The 22,338-nt window shown below is 43.2% G+C and overlaps 1 protein-coding gene and 1 long non-coding RNA gene across 15 annotated transcripts in view; one reads left to right on the top strand and one right to left on the bottom strand.

Moving 5' to 3' along the window:
• SEMA6D (semaphorin 6D) overlaps nucleotides 1-22,338 on the top strand; it is a 260,446-nt gene that overhangs the window by 224,756 nt on the left and 13,352 nt on the right. For 10 of the 14 annotated variants that reach the window (XM_035336037.1, XM_035336040.1, XM_035336036.1 and 7 more), the window contains 5 exons: nucleotides 20,627-20,783; nucleotides 21,151-21,262; nucleotides 21,863-21,923; nucleotides 22,030-22,092; nucleotides 22,176-22,277. In XM_035336037.1, the coding sequence (XP_035191928.1) occupies nucleotides 20,675-20,783; nucleotides 21,151-21,262; nucleotides 21,863-21,923; nucleotides 22,030-22,092; nucleotides 22,176-22,277 (447 nt within the window). In that variant the 5' untranslated portion in view covers nucleotides 20,627-20,674. Of the gene's footprint in view, nucleotides 1-4,413; nucleotides 4,567-4,590; nucleotides 4,691-4,740; nucleotides 4,874-20,626; nucleotides 20,784-21,150; nucleotides 21,263-21,862; nucleotides 21,924-22,029; nucleotides 22,093-22,175; nucleotides 22,278-22,338 lie in introns of those variants that run through there. The other 4 variants (XM_035336038.1, XM_035336039.1, XM_035336043.1 and 1 more) reach the window with 4 other exon arrangements.
• LOC118172254 overlaps nucleotides 7,428-22,338 on the bottom strand; it is a 163,361-nt gene continuing 148,450 nt past the window's right edge. Inside the window, exon 8 of the long non-coding RNA XR_004753613.1 lies at nucleotides 7,428-8,260. This is a non-coding gene — a long non-coding RNA (uncharacterized LOC118172254). The remainder of the gene's footprint in view (nucleotides 8,261-22,338) is intronic.

The raw sequence follows: 22,338 nt of genomic DNA, 5'->3' as shown, positions 1-22,338 counted from the left end.
AGGATAAAATTATTTTCTTTCCTTTAAACCTTACAAAGAACTCTACTAATGTGCAACCTGAATTGGATACTATTTACAGAGATAAAAGTACAACATCTTTTCTTACACTTACCGCTCTTTATACAGTACTTGACTTATAACCAATTATTTACCTGTATCAACAGAGCACAGGCTTGTTATATTAGCAATTTGCTATTTTTAGCCAATTGGTGTAAATCATGAGCAATAATGTTCTGAAATGTCTCACTTCTGACTCGTGTTGGTACTGCTGCAAGCTCAGGACTCAGAGAAGGAAAATGGCTGGCTCTGTTTTACTGCTTTGCCAGCCGAACAGTGGGATTTCCACCTATATTTCCCCAGGCAACAAGGTGTAGGGTGACTGAGCAGGAGTAGGATCTAAATGGTCTCCAGCCAGATTAAAGACCCATCTCCTTGGGATCTCTGCCATAGGGGATGGGGGTGAATAAGTGGCTACAAACAGGAAAATACCTACAGTAAGGGTTCCTGGAGACCAAAGGCTAAAGCCAGAAACAGTGTGTAGCCATCTAACAGGTGAGAGATGTTCTCACACAGTTAGCAAGTTATAGCTGAATAGCTATCAGCTTCAGCTGGTGTGGTTTAACCTTGTTCTGGTGATAAGCTGTGAAACATTATAGCTTGAGCTTCTTATTTTCTATATTTATGTTCTTAAAAAATCCAAAGGATTCTCCACCAATCTGTAGAGATGAAAAGCCTGCTTTTTTGGAAAAATTTCTATATTTATTCACATACTATACCTGCTTGTCCTGCCCTGTGCAATGGCTCCCCAGACATTGAGAAGGCACTAAGGCACATAAAACCAGACCTGTATGAAAATAACATTTCTAGGTTGTTAATAGAAACTAATATTATCAGGGAGACCAATATTTACCCCTGCTATGAGAGCATTACTTGTTGAATAGAGCCTTAAATTGTCCAGCTAACTTTATGCACTCATAAGAAATAAATTCTATTCTCTTTTATTATCAAAATAAATTACAGTCAAGGTTAAGTTGTAACATCCGCACTTTGCAAGTTCGATTTAAGGACAAAAACTGCGCATTTCTGCTTCACCAGAAATTAAATACCTAATCCATAGTAAATTACCTATCAATTACTCTGTACACTGCCATGCAGTAGGCAGATGTCTGTACACACTGTTGAAATGTAGTGCCTTTTGGAGGAACGAAACAGGAGGAAGGAAGAAAATATTTAGCTAAAGTATAATGAATCATGATAAAACATCATCACATCCTGGAACTGCTGTGATTTGACCATTCTTCTGTAACTGACATTTGCTGTTTTTATTGGAATTGACATAGTTTAAATGAACATGCCCTCAAAATATAAGTTTCAGATTTCATTCAGAAGTCATTGTGTCCGTGCACTAGTGTGCTGAGTCACTGATTCAGCTCTGGCTCAGGCAGAGGGAAACCATCGATGCCATTTTCCTCAGCACTTGGGGGATGTGCCATTCCAGCAAAACTTTCCCAGGCAGCGGCGTGCCAAAGGTGATTTCCCAAACATGCAAGCTGCCCCGCACTGTGTGGGCTTGCATTTTCTTACCAAATCATTATGTGGCCGAAGTAGTGATTTTAATGAACGGTTGTGCTTCCTAAACCCAATGCAGCCTTGGTTATAAACCTAATGGAGGAATTCAAGTGGAATGAAATGTCTGGTTTAAACACACATTAGTTTCATATTATACATATTTTAATGAAGCAAAATCTCAGTTTGTTCTTCTAACAGATGGTAGTTCTTTTATCTGTATGTAAATTTTGAATATTCTGCTTACACTTTCAAATTCTTGAGCATGAGTGTTGTTTAAGTCTGTAAAACACTTAGAGGGTGAAAAATCTTTTAGACAACAGGAATAATCCATAAGATATACCTATGACATAGGGTAAGTGCTCTCATTACCATTGCGTACACAGGGACAGTCTCATCAGAGCCGGAGTGGCTCCTCTGGCATTCCTGGCTCTTGGTCTGACACTCAGTCCATTTGGTTGTGCCTCTGTACTTTTAGATTCTGCTGATGTGTTTCTTTTACAAATCAATCATTGTAAGGGTAATTAACATTTAAAAACCAGGTTTATTTTAATTCCATTAATATATTTGTGACAAGAAATGTGTTGGCAGAATCCAAAGGTTAAGAGTTACAATGAAGAACAAGTTCTAGGATAAATGAAAGTTAAGACCTAAAATAGCCTGACAATACCCCATTAATCTGCACACTATTGACACAATAGTGGTCTATTGTGTCAATGAGAATTTAAGAAGCTTTGCAGCACATGTAACTGATGGTTTATCATATCAATAGGAGCCTGCATATATTGGTGTTTAAAAACCTGTGGCTCTATAATTCCCTGACTGCACACATATTGTAAATGCACATACTTTAAATCCTTACATAAAGTGGTTTCTAGCCATGCAGCAAATTTTGAAACTATAATAAAATACCTTATTTAATACTTCAATGTAGATAGATCTACACTTGACTACCCAAAAATCCTCCAAAATGCTCTACTTCAAACTGAAACCCTTTGCAGCACAGCAAGGCGATCCGATGCTCAACATTATGTCATCTGCCTAATTGCAGCAGCAGATTTAAACCACGTTAAGCTCTCACCCCAGTACAAGGAAGCCTTCAGTCAGTGTGTGGCTGGGATGTGCAGTGGGGAGGAAAGGTTCCTTTTGCACAAGCTGAAGGAGCAGCGGGGAGCGTGCAGCCACAGCCCAAGCAGATGCCCCAGGCTGTGCCACTTCCCATGCCCCACGACAGGGGTAGCCGAGCAGCTACGTGCTGTTCACAGTTTAGATTGAGTAAAAATAGGTGTGGCTCCCTAGGAGTGCAGTTTTTTTCTGGCTGGCACCACTATCAGGATTTAAAAAATCAGAGAAGCACATACCAAATTTGTAATGCCCCAGTGTGGGCAGCTCGTACCTTGGCATATGCACCTCTGATAAACGCACGCAGCAGAAAATCTGCTCCGAGAGCTCGTCTGTCGATGGGGAGGCCCCAGAGCTGCGCTCCGACCTGGAGCCTTGTTGGGGTAGGCACATTTGTGCTCTAAGCTTTTTGCGTCCTCAGGTTGCAATTTGATTCCCGACCAATAGAACAGTCTCTATCGCAGTGTTTCCATGTGTTGCACAAATTGTGATGCTCTTCAGATTAGGGCTGCTCCTGAGAGGGAGAAAATACCATCCTTACACCTCTAACCGGGCAGCAGCTCCTGGGGTGCAACATAGCTGTGCTGTGTTTGCTGTGAGGAAGCCCATAACGATTTCACCTTTAGCCTGTCACCACTAGGAAACATCAGAGAGAGACAGCCAAGGGCCTGAGTTGCCAAAAATGTCCTATTCCCATGGCTGAGAGATTTTGTTGGCACCATCTCTAAAGAGAATTTACTATGGGCCAAATCCTGGCGCCCTTGCTTAGATGAATTGGTTCTCAAGAGGCAACGCTCCCACTGTGAGCAGCGTGCATGCAAAATCTGGCAGGATAGGCCCCAGAACTGCCTTGGAGCATCAGGCCCTTGTCTTGCTGGGCAGGAGTAGTGCAGGGAGCGAGGGGATGGGCCCCAGGACGCACCCGGGTGGATGCAGGGGCAGGAATCTGGGGATAGCATGTGAATGGCTGAGATGTTTCCTCAGAGACAATTTCCAAATTACTTTTACTCAGAATTTTTCCGTTTTCCCATCAAACAAGTGTAGATGATGGAGTTTGGTGAGTATGCCTCTTTTCTTTCCCCTTCCAAAATATTTTGTTGCACTTTAAGCCTTAATTAATTTAATGTAATAATAATAATAGTACTAACAATGAATAGTAATAACAACGAGTGACAGCTATTTCCCGGACTTCATTTCTGGGATGAAAACCTTTGTTTCTGGAACGAAACCCTTTGTTTCTGGAACCTCTCCGGGGATTCTGGGCTAGCACTTGAAGATGTCATTTCAAGGACGTTCCCCCCTTCGCCGCTCCCCACCACCCGCCAAGTTCTCCTCCGCACCCCGAGCCCCGGCAGCCCGCACCCCCGCCCAGCTCGCACCCGCTGCCCTCTCGCGAAGCGGCAGCGGGGCGTTAAGGGGCCGGGGCTCGGCGCGGGGGCGGCGGCCGGGAGCTGGGCCGCGCCCGGTGCTGCCCAGGGCGGGGCCGGGGCCGAGCTGCCCCCTGCCCACCACATCACGGCGTGCGTGGAGCTCCGCCGGGGCGGTGAGGGCGGCGGTGGGACGGGGGGCAGCGGAAAGTTGGCGGGGGCGGGAGGCGGAGCGAGGCTGGGAGCGGCGAGGGGCGGGTGAAAATAAACACAGGGAAGGGGAGGGAAAAAATAAAAAAAATAAAAATAAATAAATAAATAAATAAATAAGGCGGCGGCGGTGGTGGCGGGCTGGGCGGGAAGGGGTGGGCTCTGCGGGGCGCGCCTCCCCCGTGCTGGCTCGGCAGCGAGCGGAGCGCCGGGATGGGGGCGCCCGGCGGGGGCAGCGGGCGGAGGAGCAGTCCCGCAGCAGGCAGCCCCGCCGGCGGGCGGCGGCCGCGGGCAGCGGCAGGTACGCGGCGGCGCTGCCGAGCCGAGCCGAGCCGGAGCCTTGCGGGAGTGGGGGAGCGGGAGCGGAGCCGAGCCGTCGGGTTGGTCCCCGGCGAAAGCGCCCCGAGACGTGCGGGGAAGGGGCGGTGGGGCGCAAGGACGGGGGACGGCGAGCGTGGTTTGGGGGCTCGGCGGCGGTGGGCGGGCGCAGGGAGGCAGAGGGAGCTGCGCGGCTGCTCCCGGCAGGTCTGGATGGAAACTAACCGGGAGCCAGTCGGGAGCGTCCCTGCGCCGTGTGCTGCTCGCCTTCTGCCGCCCGCCGCGCTCAGGTGCGGAGCCCAGAAACTTTTGGAGCGGGGGGAGCTGCGGAAAGCGAGAGGGCACCGATCAGGCTGTGGGTAGAAGGGGCTTGGAGCCTCCTGGGCTTGTTGTAAGCGCTGGGTGGCGATTAAAGATCACACGGCTGTTTCCAGGTGGATTATGTGCCTGTATTTTAAAGGGTTTTTGTTTTTGTCTTTTGGATGGTTTTCATTGTGTTCTGACTTGTAAGCTGGAAAATGCAATTAAGTATGCTTTAGGTTGATATGTTGAAGATCTTGCAGTTCCGGCGGGCATCCCAGTTGTTAGCATGGATATAGCTCTGTGTTAGTCTTAAATTGGTGGCTTTCCTCTAATCTTGGAGTTCTTCCTCACTTCTGGTCAAGATTATGTCTGTGTTACAGGCATTAGCTTGTGAGTAATTTGAGCGAAATTGGGCCTTCAGCGTGTAAAGTCATTTGTATTTATATGTGTGTGTGGCTTAGAATACATTTATTGTTGAGCATAGCAGCAGCTCTGATGGTTCATAATGCTCACATATGTGGTACTTGCTGTACAGATGGTATTGTAGCTTATCCATGTACACACGTGTGCATTTCACACATAACTTGCAGGAATTACAGCAAACTTTCTCCAAAATACTGTTCAGGGCTCTGTAAACGGGTGGCATTCTTTCCCTGGTTATTTCCTTTGGGGAAAACATTCATCTTTATGGGTATACCTTTGTGTTCTAAGTTGTTAGTCTTTCTCTACTAATGTTTATATATTCACTTAAATATTATTTGAGGGAACAGCTTCCCACTGTGTTAGAGGCTTTTACTGCTGCTGTGTTGCTCTCACATACAAATACTTTCACAGAGAATTTTCTGAGGTTCTTTTCCTCTTTCCAAGTCTAACAGGAAGCTCATTGTAAATCCTTGCAATCACTTTTGTTGGAAAAGAGAATAGACTTTTTTTCTGCTTTATTCACAGTATAAAATTCTATGTACCTCTAAAGTCTACTGAAGTTACTATTCAGTAGATTAAGCTGTACGTAATCATGTTTAATGTAGTAAGTGGCAGGCATATTCTGTTATGTTGGCAGATATTGTATAAACATTTACTCTGGCTTAGATAAATACAAATTGCCAGTTGAGTGCTCTGATTTCTTTTTCTATGTAACCATGAACTTTAACAGTTTTTATATTAACCAATATAAAGCTCAGTTGTTTTAAAAACAGGAAGAGAAAGTTTGTAGTCAAAATTTATTACTGGTCTGAATTATGTAGCTCAGTTTTCAAAAGAACAGTCAAAACGGTATAACCCAGAGGCTCTAAATTAGTTTATTTAACAGGCTTCTCTCTTTCATCTGCATCTTTAGTTACAGTAAACAGCTACTGTCCTCCCTCCTATCCTGCAGTCTGTTGCTACCTGTTCTCATTTATGGTCGAGATGCAACAAAGATATCATCTTCTAGCCATGCTTTGTGTGATGCAGGAGTGTGTGCCAGGAATACAGTGATGGCCCTGTCAAAGCTCTACAAACCAGCTGTATGGCTGCATTTTCCCCCCCACCCCTCCCCAAGTCTCCTGGGCCCTGTTAGCTGGACCATCTGAATGTTCCTACCTCTTTTGTGTGGCTGAGCTGAGCCGACTGTTAGAGCAGATACTTCAGCCCTTGGAGCCGTGGTAACTTTGATGTAGACTTATGAAGTGCACACATTTAGATAGAGTGTTTAATTACATATGCAATTAATTCTGACTAAATCGGTCTTCGATCTGATCTGTCCTGTCATGAGGTATGTGAAGGTAGAGAAAGTACGTCATAGAAGCTCACTTCAAAGCGTATATTAAGCATTTGTAATAACATCTTCTGGTCTTACTACAGTCAGTCACACACAGGCTGCAGCTCTTGATTATTATGTCAGGTTTTGTTATTCTTTTTTAAAAATGCTGTTGCACTTAACACAGCATTCAATATCCCTTGAAGTCATGTGAAGCCCAGTTAGCTGGACAGAACCTGTACAGAACATTAAAATGCTTAGGTTATGCTTCCTTTTGAAAAAGAGAAATTTGAAATCTGAAGTCAAGTGGAAATCCTTGTAGAATATGGCTAGTTTTCATCAAGTGTCAAATGAGCGATACGACAGAGACCATTTCAGTTATGATTTTTATTTGCAAGACAAAGGAACCAGTTACAAGAACAGCTGTGCTCATATAAGTTTATGTTGAGCTTGTCTTGCAGTCTCTGGTATTTTTCAGAGAATGCACTGTGTGTTTGCAGTGCTTACTGAATAGAGGATATGGTGTTTGATCACACATTTGTGTGTTAAACATACCTATAATTCCAGTTAAAAATCAGATGTCTTTCCATTGGGTAAGGTAATAATTTGCTCCACGAGTAATTAAGAAAAGATGGAAGGCATATTATTTGCATTGGGTAGTATAAGTTATTTTCAGTCTTAGCAGCTCTGTGTGTAATTAAAACAGTTCAAATGTTGCTTTTGTCAAAACTGCTGTTAGAACAGATGATCTCTTCTTATGCATCAGATAAGCTACTGCAGTTACCGTTAAAATCCATCTAAGCCATTTTATTAAGTTGTTACTTGTTCTGTGAATAGCTGCCAGTTCAAAAGAAAGTAGGTTCTGATTTGTTTCCATGTCACATGGAAGAGGTGTGCAGTGAAAAATCATATTATTGCCCTTCCGATGCTGTTCGCAGCTCTGTGTGTTGTCTGCCATAGCCCACTTTCCCTTGTCGTGGTTTGACAGTAATTACAGTACAGCTAATATCAGAAGTTGATTCAGTTTATTCAAACAGGACGGCTGTTGAATTGTCCCACTTCCAAAGTCAAATGTTTGTGTAACCACAGAGATCAAATCTGTAGTGCACATATATAACATATGAGTTGTGTTTATTTCCCTAACTTTTCTATTCCATTCGGCTTTTGTTAACTAACCCAGATTAGCATTTTAACAACCCCAAAGTGAACTTCTGCCATTATCCCTGCTTGGACAGTGTGTGTAGGCCATCCGTCATCCTGTCCTTGGCCACAACAGCCATAACCATTTGGAGCTACACAGAAACCATCCGACTGTGAACAGCACAGCTGGCTGCAGCAATTTTTTTCTTCTATACTACTGGCAGTATTGTCTGGCTATGGTAACTAAAGTTAACATCCAGAACATGAAGTTTGTGCCGTGCTGGCGCCTAGGCCCCGCTGCAGCTCAGCAGGCACACCTGCGGACAGGCTGCAAGATGGCTGCTGGGAGCGAGGCAACCTCTGGACTCTTTCCTTGCAGGGCTCCAGTTTGGAGGCAGCAACCTGTTGTGTGGAGTGGGATTATGTTAACTCAGTGCTTGCTCGTTGAATCCTGCACTCGCTCCTTCAGTTTGCAGATTGGGGTGTGCTTTGAAAGCTGCCAGCTAAAGAAACAGAACTTGCTGCCTTAACTTAGCCACGCAAACAGCCGGAGAGCACAGAAAGAAATGGAGAATTTGGGCTGTGTGTTTCACACATTCTTGGAGAAGCCTTTTTAGTTCCACAACGGAAACCATGTGATTTCACAGGATCTGTGCCCAGACTCTAATACTCACTACAGATGCATTCCTCAGTTTGTTTTGCAGATCTGTGAATGCAATAGTAAAGAAGTTGGTGTGCAATTTGTTTTAATTGTGACCTGTGAATGGCATGAAACCTGCAGGTGAATGTCCTCATAGCTCTGTGCTAATTGCACCTGTAGAAAATTTTTTGCATAATTTAAGTAAACTGGCCTGGCATGACTGGCTGTTGTGTATGAGCCACAGCTTTCTCACTAGAAGAGGAGCCTTGCTTCAAGAGCAAAGGAGGTCAGGAGGTGTTGCCAGGCGGAGAGAGGCTGGGGTGGAAGTGGAGGAGCAAAGATGTGGTGGAGGAGGAGCAAGGAGCTCAAGCAAGCGACATTTGTTCTGTCCAGAATGGTTACAAACCTCGTAAATGAAATCAGTCCCTGGACAGCTTTGATTTATATTCTCACACAGCAGATTGGCCTTCGTCTGCCTGACCTTGGTAACATTACAGAGGTCGTATTTGCACACAGATACTCTTCTTGCCGAAGGGTTTGTTGTTGCTGTTATTTTTAACAGTTCCATCCAAGAGCCAAATTGCAGCCTGTGTTTCTAATTCGATAGGCACTGGAACACAGCATACACAGAATTTTTATTTACAGGATGGATCCTGTTCCCCACAATGGATGGTTTAAGAGATGAGACGGCAGATGGGTACAGCCAGGCAGGGGCTGTGAGAAGCAGGAGAGCCCTGTTGGCCTGCATAATCAGCAGCAGTGTTTGCGCACAAGCCGCCTAAACTTAGCCGAGCTGCGTGTGTTGGAAAGGGGCACACATGCTTGTAGGCATCAGAGGCAAAAGGAGCTTTGAAGAGGGTTTGGGCTGCAAATGAGGAGTTAATTGGCAGGTGCGTGCTGGGGAGCTCTTCAACTGTCGGGGGGAAGAAGCAGAGGTGCTCGTCTGGAAAGGTAACAAGCAGCAGGGACCAGCATCACAGGCCGGCTGCCATCCGTGATGGGAGCAAAACCTCTGAAGAGATGAGAGGTGATCAGCTGCTCACTGTGCTCAGCTATTACTGGAATAATAGGCTTTTCTTAACATGAGCCACATAGTTCATCTCTCTTATGCCAAATGGTCATGACAGCTGGGCCTCTGCTTTCCTGAGCAGCAGTGAGGAACCAGCTTGCGCCTCCCTTAGGCAGAACCTTCCTCCCAGTTTTACTGTGGCATGAAACCAAAGGTACTTCCCTTAAGTGCTGCTGCTGTGCTTCCCGGGCATGTTTACAGGCACTGGTGGTGGACAGGGACTGCAGCAGCTACTCACAGCTCTGGCAGAAAGTGTTGCAGCTATTTCTGTGTATGTCTGTCGTGGCAGATGCACGTTGGGGTCAAAAGAAATTTCTCATGCTGGTATTTCAAGACCCTGTTTACGTACTGCTCTGCTTGGGCACCCCTTCCCTGTGGTGTGTGAACACTTAAGTGTCCTATCAGGCTGCGTAACCTCCCTGTTTTGGGAGGTTACAGAGAAAATCACATGCATATTTAACTTACTGAAGCCAGAGTGTATACTTATGGTTGCATTATTAAAATTTTAGGTGGTGTTTGAATGTTGTCCAGTGTTAGTGAGGAGGCTATAGCTCTGCTTGTTAGTGGGATGGTGGTTTTACAGGAAACAGCCATAAATGCTCTGTGCGTGCCCTGAGCCAAGCAGCACCCAGGTGTTAAGTATCAGTGTACTTAGTACCTGGTGGGTCAAGGAGGCTGGGTTCTGCAGCAGCAACTCAAAGCAATGAAGCAGCAAGGCAGGAGAGGGCCCTTTTGCTTTCGAGCAGTTGGCTAGGAGCCAGCGCTGGCACCCCTTGCAAATACAGCTATTTTGTATATTGCCACCTGGAGACGAGTGCTGAAGAGAAGGGTAAGGATAACAGAGGAAAAGCAGTGGTGTGAAAGCTGTCAACAGTGTGCGAACAATGTCCCCAGGTGTCTCATGAAAGGAGTAATAAGGGGAAAAAAATCATCTCACGGAGTTGAATGGTTTCTTTCAATTTGCAAAGTACTGCTCTCCTTGACAGTTTCTTAAACCCAGCACGTGTTTATCAAAGATTAACACTGAGAAGCTAGTAATTTGTTTGTGCTCAATAAATCATACTTCCTTCATAAAGTAAATGCTATGTGGATATTTTTAGCAATGTATAGGTTCTTTTCCTTAATGATAACCTCAAACAAAGATAATCAAATCCCATGTTTTGGGGATTAATCTGATTCCCTGCAAGGGTATGGATAGAATTTTTTTTTTTTGTCCTTTGTACTACTATGCAGGTTTCTCTGTGAGGGTGGATTATGGCTTTTCCTTCCCCTAAAGCATCAGATTTTCATTCTTGCCAAAGACATAACGAGCACTGCTCATGATTGAACAGTGGTCTTGCGCTGGCATAGTTTGCCATGTAAACCTAAATGTATCTGGTGAAGCTGTAGAGAAAAATAGACCTGCCGACTGTCTTGTGTGTGGTTCAAATAGTCATTCTTACGCTGGTCCTGTATACACACAAGGATTGTGTGTATACACACAAGTGGTAACACAAGGATTTGTGTTACCACACAAGTGGTAACACAAGGATTTAGGGAAACATTGCAATTGTATTGGGGGTCAAGGGGGGCAATATGGAAGGGAGAAGGGGGCAGGTTGCACTGCAGAGCTCTGAAATCCCAAGACTCATTCCCTGTTCTGCCACCGATTTCCTTATTACCTTCATTCAGGCACTGTGGACCATATGTTACTGATTTAATTTAACTTCTAAAGCTCTGATCCATGGCTTCTCTGTGGCTTGCAAGCCAAAACATTGGTGGTAGTGTTATGGACGTGCTTCCCTGCCGTAGGGGGGTGCATGTGACCATGAGGTGATACAGGCAGGTAAAAGGCAAAGGGACGGGAGGGCTGGTGCCCAGCATGGCTGTGTATTGTTCCAAGTGACTGCTGTCTCCATGACTGCTGAGCATGGGCTCTGTAGGTTGCATTTGGCCCATGGGAAGCAGGTGGTTCTTTGGGAATTCCCTGAAGTGGTGTGATGCAGCACAGGGATGTCTCCCAGCTTGGCACCCAAAGCAGGATAGCCATGTTGCACCATTCCTGCCTCCAACCCCCAGCTGGCCTGTGAAGTGCCAGGGAGCAGCAGCAGCAGGATAATTTACCTAGCTGCTTTTATATCTGTTTAATAACTTCTGCTGAATGTAAGGCAAGGAGTCAAGCTGGCTCAAACCCTGCACTAATGCATCTGATTTTAAAACACACAAAAATCTCACCGCAACCCCTGTTGTGATAACCCAGGTGCTCTCAGGAGACCCTCAGCACGGGCACCTCTCTTGAAGAGCCACCTCTGCTGTTCCAACTGTCCCCCAGGGGCTCACAGCAGCAGCACCATTGTTGCCACTCTCCCCCAAGACTGCGAATATATCTATACATACACTTACAAATACTCACAGGCTACAAAAGCAGCAAATATAATAATGTGATCCAACTGTTCAGTGCTAGGCTAGAAAGAAGTGTTTTTCTGCCATTATGTGAAAATTTAGCGTGACTGGAACAGAGTCTGCATTTGATTAGGCAATTTAAGAAATGTAAGAGACTTCATACTGTAGGGCAGTGCTGCAAAACAATTGCTCGGAACATGTTCTAAAATTGGTTTGCCTTCACCAGATTTCCATGTGTTTCTGTACAACATCTCAAATGAAAATACGAACAGTCACATGGCAAGGGACTACATTTTGATATTATGGTAAATAAAAGCAACAGTGTAAGCAATTATTCTCAATTCTGAGTAGTAAAAAAAAGAAAAAAGAAAAAATCTCCCATTATTTACTTTCCATCTTGGGAAAGACATTTCATAACACATCCTTTGACTGGTGTAGTTAATCTTTAATGCTTAACAAGATAATAGTAATCGTTAACTTTGAGCTCAGGCTTCCTCCAGTTTTTCATGCCTGCATTTCTACATGTAATTGATTGTGGCCAGGAAAGTGGCAAAGCACATGCTTTGCATATACAAATAGGTAACTGGGTGGCCGGCTACCAGATTTGTCTGTGCAGAAAAAACAAGACCAGTTAAAAACCCGTTGTTCACCAGTCTCTAGAGGCAGTATTCCTGTGGGAGAGGCTGGCTGACTGCTCCAGTTCTCAGAATGGCATACTGATAATACCAGCGCATTGCTTAAGATGATCTGATGTGTTTCTTGCCAGCTGATAGGCCCCCCCCCCCCCCTTATATTTTCCGGCAGCCATTTACTTTCTCTTTTAAGTGAGAGCAGTGCCACTCAGCAGCCCTCTTCCCCAGCCGCAGCAGCAGCTCAAGCCAGTGACCCCCGTGGCCCAGCAAGGTGCAGCCCTGCGATGCTGCGGGGATGTTCTGCAGGGGGAAGAGGAGGTGCTTTCTGGAGTGAGGTTGATGGCAACGTCGTCTGGGGCACAGCCTGTTGGACTGCAGATGTGACCTTTCGGTAGTGTAAAACCCTTTCTTCTTCAGCTATGCTGCTCGTTGCAGCTTATTCTTTCCCCCAAACATCCAATTTCAGAACATCTCATCCCTGTTATCCTGACCTCCTGGTCTCCAGCCAGGCTTAAATTGGCAGTGCTTGTTTTGGGGACCAGGGCTGGAGCACTGCTCAAGGTGAAGGCTGCTTTGTGCACTTCTGGAAGACTGCGGGGCTCACAGCATGGAGACCTGCAGTGCCACCAGCCATTCACAGTGTCTCTGGCATCAGCTGGACTCGCCCAAGTTGTGCCCGAGACCTTTGTTAGGCCCTCACCTGAAAATACTGGTTCATACCTGTCCTAGAGCTCCTTATCAGATGATGCCTAACCATGCTGAAAATGAGTGACAGTCTTGCTATGTAAATCGTGTACTGTAGGCTTGTAGGTAGACAAGGTTCTTGCTTCACTCAGGGCTCTTACCCACAGTTGTAGCCAACTCTTACAGGTAGGAATAGGTAATACTGTGGTATAGCTTTAGGGTTTTGCCTGGGGCTGTGGGGGGCAGCTGGGTTGTTTCTAAACCTACATCCAAGACTGTACGTTCTACTGTGAGTAATTAGATCTTTGCCACCCCAGTTTAAGACTTCTCTCTACTTTTCAGGATAAAAAGATTTCAGACTAAACACTACTGAAAATTGCCAGACACCTCTGACACAGCTGTGAGCTGGAGGCACCCAGCAGTTCACCCCGATGAGCTGCAGCCGCCCCCTCCAGCAGGGTGGCATTGCTCGAGCTGCCTGGGGATTGGGACAGGGACATGGGCGCATGCTACCAATGCTACCCGCGGCCAGGAATTAACAGAGGGAGGATCAGTGCTGAGAGAACAGCACAAGCCCCAAACATCTCTGTACAGACTTCCTCTGCACCAGTCCTTGGACACTTACGTGAATAAATTTGGCATTTGCTATGGCAGTCTCACTTGGGCACAAGCAGTTTGAATTAATGAAAGACAGACCTGCTAAAATGGTGAATCCAATGCACTGCACAAGTTGAAGTACCTTGCACTTTATTACCTGGCAGGCTTTTAAGGGGAGCATATATTTCAGGAGTTTTGTACAACAGAGAGCAGATTTTATCATAGATGTGAGCTGAACTCAGTTGTTTTTGGCTGGAGGGCTTTTATATTGCCCTGGTAAAGGAAGATAGTTAACGTTCACTCTCAAAAATTAACTTTAAATAAACATAATTGAAGCAATCACTTACAGTTTGCTCAGCATTTTATTTCCTTTCCTGCTGAAACTACCTTGTGTTCAAGTAAATTTTTGATCACAAGAGAATTCAGCCCTCAAAGTGCATCTAATCAACCACTAAGCATTTGCATCATTAAAAGTCACCCTATCCATTTTGCAAGTGTTCTGTCAGCTTGTTCCAGAGAGGAGGGGTGCGTTTCCTGTAACATTAAAAGCCTGCAAACAACTGAAGTGTAACTAGCAATACCATAAGCCAATTAAGATGAAAGCTGTGATACTCAGTGGTAGGGTTTCATCACTTAATACTAAACCATCTTTTTTTTTTTTTTTTACTTAGACATAGATCAAGCAGTGTTAATGCAGAATCCTTTAAAAAAGTCAAGTATTATCTTAAAATAACACTTGTTATTTGCACTTTTGCACTGAATTAATATCATGGCTCCCAACATCCTAAATTTTTTTCTTCAGAGCTGTAGGTTTTAAAATTGTTGTTATAAAAATATGGATGGCTACATACTGCAAGTTAAAAGTTGAGTGTACTTTTATAGGACAGAAACATCTTTTCTGTTTATTTATAGATAATAATGCCAAAAGTTTTTAAAGGGACTGCAGTAATACATTAAGTATGCTTTTTCTATTATAACCACAAATATTTTCTTGTGTTATTTGATAATTAGCTGAAGCAGTCTGTCACCAAACTCCTCAACATAGTTTTACATCATAGACAATCTCTGAGATTTAAATGTACATTAAATCTCTGTGCCAAGCACTGCCTTCAGGACCTTTACTGAAGTCATTGCTCATTAAATGAAACACATTTACAAGAGAATACATCTGAAGAACAAAGTCACAATTGCATCATTAGAAAACCTATGTATAGATATGATCCAATATAGGAATCTGATCCCCCTGCTTCTAATGTAGTAGTGATACACTTTTTAGTCGAACATTGCATTTTATGCAGAACACTGTTTTACATGTAAGCAAATAATTCCTCCTACCCATTTCACACAGTGAGACACAGACCAAAAATAGAGGTAAGACAAAGAATTGTTTGCTCCCTCTCTACAGTTCAAGCCACCAGACCCTGGGCCATGTTGGTCATATATTTTGGCTTGGATCATACCAAAAAGGCTGCATTTTCAGGTCTGGATTACCAATGCACACTTTGGTGTTGGATATACCCCTGAGCGGCACTACTGTAATTATTTTAGTTCCTGCAGGGGTGGAAGTTCTGTTCAAACTGAATACCATGGTGCATCCAAGGTTGCGTACGCATACATTTCGCCAAAGGGTCTAGGGCACCAGAGAAGGCCCATACCACATTCATGTATTTTGTACTAAATATTTTAGCTTCTGAAAAGATGGACTTGCTAGTCAAATTCAGCAGCAACCTGCCTTTCTTGGCTACCCACTGGTGACGGGCAGTTTCTGCACCAGCACCTTACTAGTAAGCTCTTCTCTCTGCAGCTGGAGTTGAACTTTTCCCACCTCGTAGCAGTTACCACCAGCAAGTGAACGCGTGCACGAAGCCTGAGTCCCCCAGGGCTGAGGCTGTGCCAGTGCTCCTGTGAACTTCATGAGGCCCAGAATTCGAAGCTCACCCTTCTCAACTAGTGTTTTTCAGCCTGCAGTTAGAGGACCAAAAGTGATCTCTACTTGAAAAGATAATCACTGAGGCTAAATAACATTTTAACCTTTTTTAACCTAACTAGTCCTTTACATACAAAAAAAAAAAAAAAGTTGGGAGGGATGTGATAAACACAAGTTAAGTTCCCATTCTGAGACCAGCAAGTCCAACAAACCTTTGTTGTTTCAGCACTCTTCTGGTTAAAAAGCTTTACAGCACTGCAATGAGAAACATTCTGAGCATCCGTGAAAAGGCAGCACTAAAGACTTTTCTTTCATTTCTTTCTGGGTTATTGTTAGAAGGGTTTCATGCTCAAGATTTCAGAAGGTACCATCTCAAATGCACTAGTTAGGGCATCTGCACTAATCAGTGCCCTGAGGGAGCCATTTACACATGGTAGGGACCACAGGGTGAGGGGTCCTGCTTAGTCAAAGCCACTTGTGGGAAACCACATCATGTAAATTGACTAAACTCAGCGTATTACCAATCAGTTCTGCTTGTCCCTCACCATGGTTAGAACATAGTTCCATGTACCCAGGAGATCCCTGATCTCACCTCAGAGCCTGGGTCTTGGTCTGCTGTGAAAGGAAGATGGTGCAGTCAGTTAAGTCTTTTTGAGTTAAGTACCTGGTTTTCAGCTTTTTTATTGCAACCTACTCTCCTTTGCCTCAACAAATTCTCCGAAAGTGAACTAACTTTTGGGATGTATTTTTCATTCTGACCTATCTCAAATTTCTGCCTGGATTTGCCATTCTGCACTCCCGTCTGTGTTTAGCGTTTTGAGAAACATTTATTGTGTTAAGGAGACTTATAATTTCTTTTGAGCTAACAGAAGATATTGCATCAGTCTGGGTTGAAGCTATTTTATGTGTTGCTTCTCTCCAGCTGGCTGAATGCCCTTTCCCTTCCCCCTCTTCTTTTACGTGGCAGCGCACGCAAAGATGATTGATGGAGCATCACCAGTGCGTTGTCAAAGGCTGGAGTAGATGAATGGGCAAGAAACAGTGGCCTATTCCCCTTCATGTGTGATTGTTTGAAGGAGGGCTCAGATTTTAGCAGAAATGATATCCTCCTTCTCTGGATTCCCCCAATCAGGAGTTGAAGGATGGGCTTCGTATCTGAGATTGAAAGGTGCCAGCCACCAAGAGCCCATTTATTATCTGCAACAACTGCCTGCCTTCCTCCTGACCAGCCGTGTGCACCCTGAGGCCTGTTTCACTCAGAGTGCAACTTTACCGATGTGGATTTGTGGGAACAGCTAACATTTATACCTCTATTTTTCTGTATTTGCAGACACAGCTAGTTACGGTGTAGAGCAAACGCCCACACCTCTGATCTGTCTCTTGCTTTTCTGCCTCAGTGGCACTGGCCAGCTTGCCCGTGCTGCCAGGAGAGTAACGCAACCCTGAGAAGCTCAGGTGCTTTAAAGGTTTCCGTGGTTGTTGGCCTTAGTCACAAATTCAACCTTGGTCTGTGCCTCTATTACCCAGCTGCAGAACAGGGATAGCGATATGGTAATTTCCAAAAGATTGCATTTGCCATGAATTGATTCCTAACAGAAATGCTAGGAATGCAGTTCATAGGAGAAATTAATTAAAGACTGGTCTGAATCCTGGCTGGGGAAAAATTATCAGACCCAGAGTATGATTGTTTTCTACATTTTCTTGAGGGTAGACATTGCCAGCATTTCATAATCAGCTATTCTGGTCCAAACAGATACTTCAGCATTGTTATTTGTAGTCTGCGGTAGTGGCTTCTATAATAGGCTTGAATGAAGCAAAAATTATTTCTTTCACACCAGCATATCTGCGTGTACCAGAAGCATACACCTGGCTGTCATAAACCCCTGTTCCAAGGGCTAGATGGAGCCCATTTTTCTGATTATCCAGGAAACGGGTTTATTGTTCTTAAAGACCAACTTGCTGTTTGTTAGGTTTATTCTCTTTTCGGTGGTTCTGATCTCAAGTTTGTGCCCCGCAGCTAAAAGCTGCGTTTGAATGCCCTCTTAAAGCAGGTGCCTTTTCTTTTTTGTATGTAGTATAAAGTAGAAATCAGGACTACTGTTCGTTTGCTTGTAATATTATTACAAGCAAAATAATAAGGAAAGCTGTACTTTTTACCTGTCTGGGTATGGTTTGCTGATGCAGTCCATCTCCCTGTGCATTTCTCTCTCTCTTGTCATGACAAACATCTGTGCTTCATGCAGATGTAGGTGTTTTGTTTTTGAAAGACTTGTGAAAGGTTTAGCTAACAGAAATTGCTGAACATAAGTATTCCCACTTCTTTTGTGTTCTCAGAGCATATATTCAGAGCATATGTTCTCTGGCATATATTCAGAGTTTGGGGGGTTCTTGAGGAAGACATAAATGTGTGTCTGTTCCTGCTCTGGATGCAGTCTCTAGGAGGACACCTGTGGCTTTACATTTACAAAACTTTGCCTTGTTTTCTACGGAGTAGAGTTTGGGTGTATATTATAAGGAAAGTTGAATTTGAGAGAAATAATACCCTCTTCATTTACCTGGCATTTTGGTAGTTTCCTTTTTGGTTTTCGTGACAAGTTGTTTTTTTAGGTCACTGTTGTTGTGGCCCATACACCGACAAATGGCGCTCTTGTTCTCTGCAGCCTTCTGAGTCCAGAAGACAGTATTTGCTTTTGTAAGGGAAGTTACATTTAAGTTTCAAATTCATTGCCCCATTGAATTCTTCCTAGATGAGACACGGCGAGGAAAGAGAAAAAAGAAACTCTTCCTAAGATATGTCCATACTAGCAGAACTTTTACAACTTTGGACTGTGTGCATTTTGCAGCCAGGATAGGGTCTCTTTGTGTCATGATGTGTGGGCCATGCATGGCCTCATCTTCTATGCTAACTAAAGCCTACATGGCTGGGAGGACATCTTGCTCCTTTGCAGTTTGTATTCATTCATTCTCCAAGAAAATGAAGCTTTCTCCAAGAAAATGAAGCTTTACTAAGCAGTGGATTGGATATTTGGAGACTGATTTTCTTAAACAAATATATATGTATATGTCAATAATAATTTTAAAAAGGACTGTGTAACCATTAATAATTTGTTACTGTGTCTGGGAGCCACTGTGCTGCAGGACTTTGCTCTAATAGTGCTTTCACAAGAGAGAACTAATTTGACTAACTTTATTAATTCCGGTTTGTTTTAAGTTTGCTCATTAGTAATTTAATGCAAGATGGTTCAGCTGAAGAGGCCATGTCAGGACAAGGAAGAGCAGAGGGAAAGTGCCAGGAATCATTAGTGTTTATTAACCACTGCACTCATCAATCTTGACTAAAAGCACAGCCCATCCGTTCTGGACTGGTGGACTGAGATACAGAAATATCATTAACGGTGGAAAATGTTTCTTTTCAGGTCAGTCCATAATGGACAGGCATTCAGACAACACCCACAGCTCCACTCCCAGCACCAAATATTATCTGCATTTCAGTTGGTCTCCTCACAATCTGAACTCACAGAGCTTAGCAGCTTTGTGGATGGAAGGAGCCCTGCCCCTAGGCAGCTGTAGTATCAGTTAACAAATACAGTAAACATTACTAAAAGGTTAAGTGTTGTTATGAAGTGTTTTTTTTTGTTGTTGTTGTTGTTTTTTAATTGCTTTTCAAATTATTAAATGATTAATACTTATGTGCTTTGCTGGATCGGGCCTGACACTTTGTGCTGGCAACATGTACATCTCGCAGCAAATCTTGAAACATTAAAATTTAAAGGCTTATTTTATTCTGTTTAGACAAAGGTTTAATAACTGATTTCAGCAACTGAAAAGCATTGGACGGGTGACTCAAAGCTCCGACCTGTGTATCAGGGCTGAATGAATGTCTCCAAAAGGTTGGAGGAGGGAATAGTACTACATGTGCCAGGTTTGTAATGAGACATCTAACCCCTGCTCAGACCACTTGTGGTCATTAAAGATCGCATTTCACTTTGAGATGTTTTCTTGCATCCTACCCAAATTGCAACTTGAGTAGTTTAATTCTGCTTGCTAATATATCCCTGCAGTTTAATTTGAGACATGATGTTTCCTTTCCCCTCTAAAGAGCTTCGTTGTATAAGGCTGTGTTGCTATCATAATACATACTATATAATCTATAGAGCACACAACAAAATAAAAACAAAAAAAAAATGAAAGCTGCTGCTAAGTTACTAGCTTTCTATCATAACAAATAGAATTACAGGGAAAGCTGGTTCTTAGGATCAGCACCATGATCTGTATTTCCTCACCACACTTGCAAACCATGTGACAAACCCTTGTGCACCACAGAGGCAGCATTTTTACATTCACTCCGCATGTGTGTAAGCCAGTGCTCGAGGCAGAGCATCAAGTGCCTGGTCCTAGACATAACATCTTTGGCAATGAGCTTGTTAGGCTTAGTGGTACGATGGCACAGCCTATGAACAAGCAATAATTTTAAAACATGGAATGGATGTTCAGACAGACTGTGTGTGTCATGACTTTTTGTGGATAATATTTAAGTATTTTATGGGGAAAGGGTTTTGTTGGATGACATTTGGTGATAGAGGGGATGGAAAGAGATTGCAGTTAAATTAAAATTCTAATCCGAAGTTTGACAATTTTTCTTGCCAGGTCAGCAGCCTGCTTGTTCTGTTTGTTATTCCCATGAATTAAATGGGCTGACAATCATCAGCTTTTTCAAAGATGCCTGTAAATCCAGCTAAAAATTAGCAAACAGCCATATGTTTCAGAGCAGCTTTGAGCAGGGATATGTCACGCAGCAGTTTTCCATCATGCTACGTTGAGGAGCCTTTCAGCACTGGTGCCAGTGCTGAAACACAAAGGAAACGCACCTTCTGCAGTAGGAAGTCACGTTATTGCTGCTGAAATCTCACTGGTATGTTCCTGTTTTCCAGGTAGTTAAGCAGTGTTGCCACAGAGGTAGCGCTCAGCTTTCACCAGCCATGAGGCTTCCTCTGCTTTGTGCCTCTGTGATGCTAATGAGTCTGTCCCAGTGCCAAGCAGTCAGCTTCCCTGAAGATGAGGACCCTATTAACATTGTTGACTACCACTGTAAGTAATGCACAAATGGTGCTAGCCACTAGGGAAAAAGTTGTAATGCTTTTTTTTTTTTTTTTTCCTTGGAAAGTTACAAAAAAAAAAATCTGTTTCCTTTCAAATTGAAATGTATTTACTGACTTGTATCTTTAATGGAACACTTAATCATTTTCTTAAAAAAGCAATCAGAAATACAGCAATAACTTCAGGAAAAAGAACATTTGCTGACATTAGCCATCTTTTTTTCATTTATATTCAAGACATTACTCAAGGAATTTAGTTTAAACCCTTCTACACCTAGTATATACAGCTAATCAATGCCATGTATTGATTCTTTAGCTCTATAATCCTGTGTGATGGTGTAGCCCATTTTTACTTGCAGATTCAAGGCAATATCCAGTATTTAGAGGACGCCCTTCAGGCAATGAATCTCAGCACAGACTGGACTTCCAACTGATGTTGAAAATTCGAGACACACTTTATATCGCTGGCAGGTAATTTTCCTTCAGTCAGTTTATTAGATTAAAATTCTTTTCTCTTCTGGTTTTGCATTAATGTGTAAAATTTATTTTAAAAAAATCTGCAGAATATGATAAAAATTAAAACTGGGGGAGGACTTCCCAGAGAAACATACCATATCTATGGCCAGTGCATGAAAATTGGATTTGAAGGTTGCAGTTACTGTAGTTATGCTAAACCTATGATCAAATACTCTTTTCCCGCCTTTATATTACTGCTCTGATAAAATCCTCTCCTGATTATTTTAAACTTGGACTGACACATCAGGGACATAGGAAGTGAGTGTGAAACACTTGAATATTTACAGTCTGGATTAGTCTTTAACATAATGGAAAGATGGGGCAGTGAATAACTGGATATTATAGGTGCAATCTAAGGTCCACACCAATAAAGTCAACATTACCCTATTTGCCCATGCGCAAACTTCTCCCATTTGTATTGAAATGCAGAAAATTCATAAGCATTTCATAGAAACTTTTTGTCTAACAAAACACTCTAAAAATAGATTTAGCTCAACAAAACTAAGTCCAATTAATTAATGAAGTGACTTGAGTCTTTTTACTCTTTGCAAACAGGGATCAAGTTTACACTGTAAACTTGAATGAAGTTCCAAAATCGGAAGTTACTCCAAGCAGGGTGAGTAAATAGAGTAATTGGCAAGGGAGGCTTGGAGGTATATATGTATATATTATATATATTTTGTGGAAAGAAAATGAACTTTTTTCTGGTTTGATTTGAATAGAAATTAACATGGAGGTCAAGGCAGCAGGACAGAGAGAACTGTGCAATGAAAGGCAAGCATAAAGTAAGTTTATCACATGCATTTTCACCTACTAATGTGAATTGTATACGTGAAATATGTGATTGATACATCTTAACTCTTTTCAGGATGAATGCCATAACTTCATTAAAGTCTTTGTTCCAAGAAACGATGAGATGGTATTTGTCTGTGGAACAAATGCATTTAATCCTATGTGCAGATACTATCGGGTAAGGATATTGAATATGTCATTAATCTGTTACTGGTTTTGCTTGCACTAATTATACTGTA

Source organism: Oxyura jamaicensis, chromosome 10 (genome assembly GCF_011077185.1).
Source record: "Oxyura jamaicensis isolate SHBP4307 breed ruddy duck chromosome 10, BPBGC_Ojam_1.0, whole genome shotgun sequence".
Taxonomy (NCBI): domain Eukaryota; kingdom Metazoa; phylum Chordata; class Aves; order Anseriformes; family Anatidae; genus Oxyura; species Oxyura jamaicensis.
Note: the sequence above shows the minus strand (reverse complement) of the source record. Positions and strands in the feature narration are given on the sequence as shown.